This window comes from Panthera tigris, chromosome B3, assembly GCF_018350195.1.
Source record: "Panthera tigris isolate Pti1 chromosome B3, P.tigris_Pti1_mat1.1, whole genome shotgun sequence".
In the NCBI taxonomy this organism is placed as follows: domain Eukaryota; kingdom Metazoa; phylum Chordata; class Mammalia; order Carnivora; family Felidae; genus Panthera; species Panthera tigris.
This window is the reverse complement of record NC_056665.1, coordinates 72,343,665-72,351,092: the sequence shown is the minus strand read 5'-3', so window position 1 is coordinate 72,351,092 and position 7,428 is coordinate 72,343,665. Positions and strand designations below refer to the sequence as shown.

The 7,428-nt window shown below is 39.9% G+C and overlaps 1 gene segment (V, D, J or C); it reads right to left on the bottom strand.

The window, feature by feature from the left end:
- Positions 1-257: 257 nt before the first annotated feature.
- LOC122239504 lies at positions 258-770 on the bottom strand. The segment is given in 2 exon segments: positions 258-592; positions 716-770. Coding segments are annotated over 2 exon segments (381 nt in total).
- Positions 771-7,428: the final 6,658 nt, after the last annotated feature.

Here is a 7,428-nt window from a genome sequence, read left to right as displayed (position 1 = left end):
GCAGGGTGAGCAAGACACCACTTCAATGTTATGTGGTTTCACCTTGAAATTACTTAGGTCCTGGCTTAGGAACTACTGGAATTTCTCATTGCACTAATGAACAGCTGGGTTTGGGGAATGTTCCTTCTTGTTCCCATGCTCTAGCCATTTGTATGACTTTTGTTATCAAGCAGACACTGAGGGGCAAACCATCATATACTGTGCTGGAACCAGAGTGGATCAGTCAGAGACGCTGAGCATCCCAGGCCCTGTTCTGCTCAGAGTTTGTGCTCAGCTCCCCCTGCAGTCCCTGTCACTGTGTCACTCAGGGCACAGTAGTACACAGCCGAATCTGACACTTGCACTGAGGATTTCTCCAAGTGGAAGGTTTTGGATTTGCTTTGTAGGGTGGCTTCAAAACCTTTGTGACTTCCCTTCTCCTTGTCCCTCAAGGCTTTCAGGAGGAGCTGTGGACCTTCTCCAGGATACTGGACATACCAGAAAAGAGTGGGGGACACTGCTGTTGAATAAGTACAGTTTATAGTCAGGGGCTCCCCTTCAGAGAGGGTCACTGGGCCTTCCATCTGGGTCACTGAGTCTCCATGGGTTCGTCCTGGGAAAAAAGAAAAGAGACCTATGTTACCTTGGGCATAAATCTCCTGGATAAATTTATACTTACATGTTTTGCTGACAGAACAGAAGAAAGAATCCAAATTTTAAGAGGCATTTTACTTACCAAGCATCAAGAGTACCACAGTCACGAAGCCTGGAGAAGAGTTCATCTCTAGAGTGTCACCTAGCTAATGTGCTTCATTCGTAGCAGGAAGAAGCATTGGAGAGACAGAGCAAAGATCAGTGGAAGCCCACATTTCTCAGGAAAGGTGTTTGTGTTAGGAAGCTGCACCCCCTGCTGGATGGGGACTGAAACGGGATGCATGGTGGCCAGGGTCCTCCCAGAGTCAGCAAGATGTCTTTGTCCCTGACTTTATGAGGCACATGGCAGTCTTCAGGTGGCACATGGAAATCTGAACAGCAGCAATCCTGACCTCTCAGGTCTACTTTCTTCTTAGGACACTACCTGATGTGGAAGTTCTTTAACAGAACATCCCAGCGTGTTTCTGTAGCTGAGAGGATAACAGTCTCTAAAGCATTAAATACAGTACTTTATGTTTTCACATATCCACTGTGGGCCAGCCTATAATCCACTGACTGCCAGAAAACAGTTGGGTTTGAATACAGAGAAAGTAATAAGAAGTCAAGTCATTACTGAGTGATTCTGTGTTTTTCGGCACTGTACCCCAATATTTAGAACACTTACTGTCCTTTTCTAAGCACTCACTAAGTATTTCTTAAACAGAAATAATGAACAAATGGCCTTTAATTGAAATACAGTGTTTCTTGGTCCTAAAATAATACCAGTTGTAAGGAATACTGTCTTCTTAATAAAAGTTTTTCAGAAGAAAAGTCACACTATTTTATAGTCAAATATTTTAGTCAAGTATTCTTCATTTTCAAAAACATTAAAAAGTTAAAAAGTGTGAATTCTAGACAGAAGAAACGTCATAAATGAAGTTGTCGAATTCCTATTAAATGATCTGAGATTCTTATCTCATTCTCTCACTGCTTTGTTGAGTCTTATATGTATAAGGTAACTATTAGGTGAATTAGGCAACAATTACTAATCCTATACTATTAACAAGTTTTAGCCTCAAAGATGCTATACATTAGCATTTATCACATTTTCTTGATAACCATTAGTCAACTATTTTTCTCCCAAAGGTAAGGAATGAGGATTATCAGGATAAAGTTCTGGAGAGGGACACATCTTCTCTAAAGCCCTGGAAACATTTATCTCTAGACACATAGACGGAAGCTTAGCTCAGGCTGTTCCCTGGAGGCCACTCTCCACGGATTCACATCAAGGAGCTTCATGAGTCCAGAGACAACATGGTACTGGTTTCCCAGATGCAGAGGGAAGTAAGAAATTCGGTCCTGGATACTTTTTGTGTTCACACGTCCTTTTGCTCGTCCTCCACCTTCCGAATCACACTGTCCGAACCTGCCTCAAAACTCTGCTAGAAGGAATTTGGGACAAACAGCATTAAACCTCTATTCAGATACACAGGGAGATTGCCAGATAGGGTGGGATGATGCTGGCTTCAAAATAAGCAGTATACCACATGGATTCAGCAAGTCATCATCCATAAGTTTTTACAAAGCATAATTTTAGGCCAGTGAAAACCTACAGGGGAAATATTTTGCATCTGGGGTCACACAAGAAGACTTGCACAACATGGAGGGAAGATACATAGTAAATTTGCATCTTTATGGCTTTATTAATGTATAATTTTCATAAAAATAAACTGTACAAATTTAAAGAAAACAATTCTATAGGATTTGACATACGTGTGTATTTGTGAAGCCATGACCACAATGGAGGTAATGAACATATGCATCACCTCAAAATTTGCCTCTTGTCTCTGTAATCCTTCTTTCAACCCTCTCCCTCCTGCCTTCCAGGCAACACTTCTGTCATGAATCAGTTGGCATATTTCATAATACTGTATGAGTGGAATCACATGTACTCTTTTGTCTGGCTTCTTCTCAGCACAATTATTTTAATATTCTTCCACATAATTATTTTGAGATTCTTCCATGGTTATAACTGTCAGGAGGTTTTTGCTTTTTGTTGCTGTGTAGTATCCCATCACAGGCCTATGAAACAGTTTGTCTATTCACCTGCTGGCCTTCAGATTAGCTCCAGGGAAGCTGTTACAAATAAAGCTGCTATGAACCTTTGTGTATATGATTTTTTAATGTTATCTTTTAATTTATTTTTAGAGAGAGTGAGAGAATGAAAACACAGTGGTGTGGAGCATAAAGAGGTAGAGAGAGAGAATCCCAAGCAGGCTCCACACTCAGCATGCTGAGCCCAGCACAGGGCTCCATATCACAACTGATAATGACCTGAGCGGAAATCAAGAGTCAGACATTCAACCGGCTGAGCCACCCAGGTGCCCTGTGTATATGATTTCTTATTGACATATGCTTTCGTTTCTCTTGGGTCAATAACAGGGAGTAGAATAGCTGGATTATATGGTAGGTGTATATTTGGCTTTGTTAAACCAATTTTTTCTAGTAGCTTCTTTGTAGATTCCCTTGCATTTTGTGCTCAGATGATTATTCTAATAAAGATAAATTCACTTCTTCCTTTCCAAACTGTATGTCTTTTGCTTCTTCCATGTTCCTTATTAAATTGGCTAGAACTTCTAGTTCAATATTAAATACAAGTGGTGAGAGCCAAACTTCTTCCCTTACTTCTGAAACTAAAGAGAAAGCATTTAGGTTTTCACCATCAAGTCTGACATTTGATGTAGGTTTTTTGTAGAGCCCCTCTTTTAGGTTGAGAAAATTCCCTTTACTTTCTAATTTGCTGTGGGGTTCAATCAGGAATTGATACGGATTTTATAAAAATGCTTTATCTGTACCTATTGAGATTACCCTCATAAATTGGTCATCTGCTACTTGTCAGTCATCTTGGATACATTATTGATAAATTGTCACAACAAAATATTAAAGAAGATATCACTCTCCTGTTTTACAAACAATGAAACGAGGCTCAAAAGTACCAAAGTTCATGGCTGAGCTAACAGTTTTGAACACAGTGCTCGATGACAGCAAAAACCTGTTCCCTGTTTTTGCCACTATAGATCGCTGTCACAGAAAATTTGAGAGAAACACGAGAGGGTGGCAAAATGACTTCTCCCTACGCCTTTCAAATATTTTAAGATGTTCTTTAACAGGTTCTTTATTGATGCAAGTGGAACTGATAAAGAAGAACTAAATGATTGCATATTTGGCTCTTTTACCAAAAAAGGAAAGAAACCCTGTTATAATAGATACCCAATCTGCTATAATAGATCTGTGTAGGGGCCTCACCATTCCATTCAGAGCAATTATTAGACATGTGATTGAAGCAGTGCACGGTAGCAAAGGTTTTGTGACCCACCAATATACGAGAGCATCCTTCATGACTAGTGATCACTCCCTTTCTCTGTTCCTTGAAACTTGCTTATGATAACACAGTCTAGAGTGTAGTTATTCCAATCAACCAGTACACATGTTTCTGAAAAATGTTCAAATAAAATCGCCTTATGATCCAGCAATCCCACTTCTGGTATATATTCAAAGCTTCAAAGAATTTGGCTATAAACCCAAAATACTGAGCTGCTTATAAATTCACATTTCCACCAAAAGGCGCAAGCGATCCCAAAGACCATCCACAGATGCATATGGATAAACAATATGTGGCAAGTACAGACACCGGTACATTACTCAACCTTAAAAAGGAAAAAAAAAAATCTGACACAGGCTGCAAGGTGGATGAACCCTGAGGACATTATGTCTAACGAAATATCACAAAATGACCAATACTGCATAATTCCACTTCTATGAGGTATCTGAACTAGCCAAACCCATGGAAAGAGAAAGCAGAATGGTAGTTCCCAAGGACTGGAAGGATAGGGTAATGGAGAGCTATTGTTTAATGAATACAAACATTCAGTTCGTCACAATGAAAATTCTGGAATTGTGGAAATGAATGGTGGTGCTGGTTGAACAATAATGAAAATGTATTTAGTACCATAGAATTGTACGCTTACAAATGGTTAAAACGGTAAAAATCTATGTTACAATGGTAAAATTCTTTAATGAAAAAAAAAATGTAAGAGGTTCTTGTTAAGATTTCTACCCTACACATCCGTCATCCATTACCACTAGAATCTGAAGGCACTGGGGAAATAGGTTTAGAGGTGAAAGGAGGAAAATGGAGAGAATGAGGACTTTGGATTGTGAAACACTGATCAAACAAGCAAGGCTCAGAAGTGTGCAAACTGAGCCACATGTTGGCAAAAAAAATGCTTGTGAAGGAGTGTTGAAGTGAAAGGCAGGAACCCAACAAGGAGGATAATTCACAGTCTGCCACTTCACAGGGTCCCCCAAAAGCCACTAACTACTGACCTTGTGGATAAGACTGTTGGGAAGCAGGTAAACCTCCAGAATGCAAATTGAGGACATTGATGCTAGCAGTGTTAATAAGATGGGATGAACAACAGTACAGACACATGTCACAGAGTAGGCACCTTGGAAATGCACGTAAGTACAGTTGACTCACAGTAAACAAACCTAATTAAACGAATTAATTCAATAGTACAAAACATCATAATATATAGCAAAAAAGTAAAACCACAGAGACATTTCACAGCCTTCCTTATTCTAAACAATGCCTGAAACACAATATATACTCAGTACGTATTTACTGAACAAAATTGATATGAAAATCCAACACCTCATACACATTTTAGCTGATTTTTGAGTCGCATGTTTACAAATTTCTTTAGCCAGTTCTTCTAGCTGAATATAATTACAAAATGGCAAATTGTTTATCGTGACTATTTTAGTGATCAATAAACACTTTCAACACAAATTTTCAGGGGTAAGGATGTTTTTGATGCACAATAATTCTTACCTAGAGAGTTATTTTCTTAGAGTCAGGTTTTCCCTCTAACCCTACACCTGAGCTGCCACAACCTTAGCCACTTCCTGTGTGGGTCAGCAATTTGCTTTGGACCCTACAGCAGGTGGATGTATCAATAAGAGCCCTGGGGTTTGGGTACCTCTCTCCAACACTCCTCTTACTGTAGACACCGTCAGTGCAGAGAAATACACTGGGGAGTCCTCCAGCTATGAAGCTGAGATGACAAGATATGGGATTTCCTGTCTTTGAAAATTCAATGACAAGCAAACTTCTGTGGCATTTTGTTGACTCTAAGAATCCTGACAAACAAGGAAAGTCATCTGCCCGCCGCTGGACTGCTTGTACCACAATAGACTATAACTTAGATCACCGGGGTCATATGTGCATTCCAGGATGACAGCCACCTTCTACAGTAACATTGCTGGTTGGACTTGAGTTGCCTTCTGGGAAATACTGAATCCCGAAGGAAAAAACATGGAATCAGAGTAGGTGATGTGGCACAAAGAAATTCTATTTTACACATTACCTTTCCTCCTTCCCACAGTACCCACAAGACACTGCCTATCTCAGTATTTTAAGATCATAGAGGAGGCACATTTCCAAAGGGTCAGTCACTACCCAGCTACCTTCAGAAGACTGGACAGCAACATGTTTGAGATATTCCACTAGATGGGAACTGTCTACTTCAATGTCAGGGCTGGGCACTGTGAGGGGAGCCTACCAGGTGAGGGAAGGATGGCTGGGTATCTGCTGCTGCCGCCCCAGAACAGGAAACAGGGGTTTCCTGGAGTAGCACGTTGTGTGGGTCACGTCACACTTCTCTCTGTACCAGCTGAGAGTCTCACTGCCCAAACATCCTTTCGCATTAAGCGACTCTTAACTTGGAAACAATTCCGTCTGAAAAAGAACTTGTAAAATTTAACACTGAAATGAGGCTTGATGGTTTAACTGTGATATGTTCATTCATCATGTCTGTGATGAAAGTGGGTGGATGGCACTCACTTAAAAATACTACCTGTGATGGATTATGAAAACAACATAAGATTAAGAATCATGTATGTTCACACTATGTTCTATCACCTAACATAGAAATACATCATATTATGATAAGAAGACAAAGTGTTTAGACTAACCACTATGGCTCTTTCAGTCTACCTATTGTTATGTCAGTATATCTCTTCTCTATCAGTATCTGTTCATGGCCCTTTGGTGGGAACAAAAGCAGAAAGATCTAATGACTCTTTCCTGAAGAGTTTAGACTAAAGCCCTCAGACAATAGATCCTGTCATTGAGGTCTCTTCTCTTCACTGTAGTTTTGACAGCTCGGCTCTGTTCAAGAAGCACAGAATAGAATGCAAACTGGTGCGGCCACTCTGGAAAACAGTATGGAGGTTCCTCAAAAAATTAAAAATAGAACTACCCTATGACCCAGCAATTGCACTACTAGGTATTTATCCAATACTTAGTAGTAGTATTGGATACAGGAAGACTGACTCAAAGGGGCACATGCACCCCAATATTTATAACAGCAATATTGACAATTGCCAAAGTATGGAAAGAGCCCAAATGTCCATCGACAGATGAATGGATAAAGAAGATGTGGTATATATATATATATATACTCAGCGATAAAAAAGAAGGCAATCATGTGGTTTGCAACAATGTGGATGGAACTAGAGTGTATTATGCTAAGCAAAATAAGTCTGTCAGAGAAAGACAGATATCATACGGTATCACTATTATGTGGAATTTAAAATACAAAACAGATGAACATAGGGGAAGGGAAGCAAAAATAATATAAAAACAGAGAGGGATATAAACCATAAAAGATTTAAATACAGAGAACCAACTGAGGGCTGCTGGTGGGGTTTTGGGTGGGGGGCTAAAGGGGTAAGGGGCAGTAAGGAGGGCAC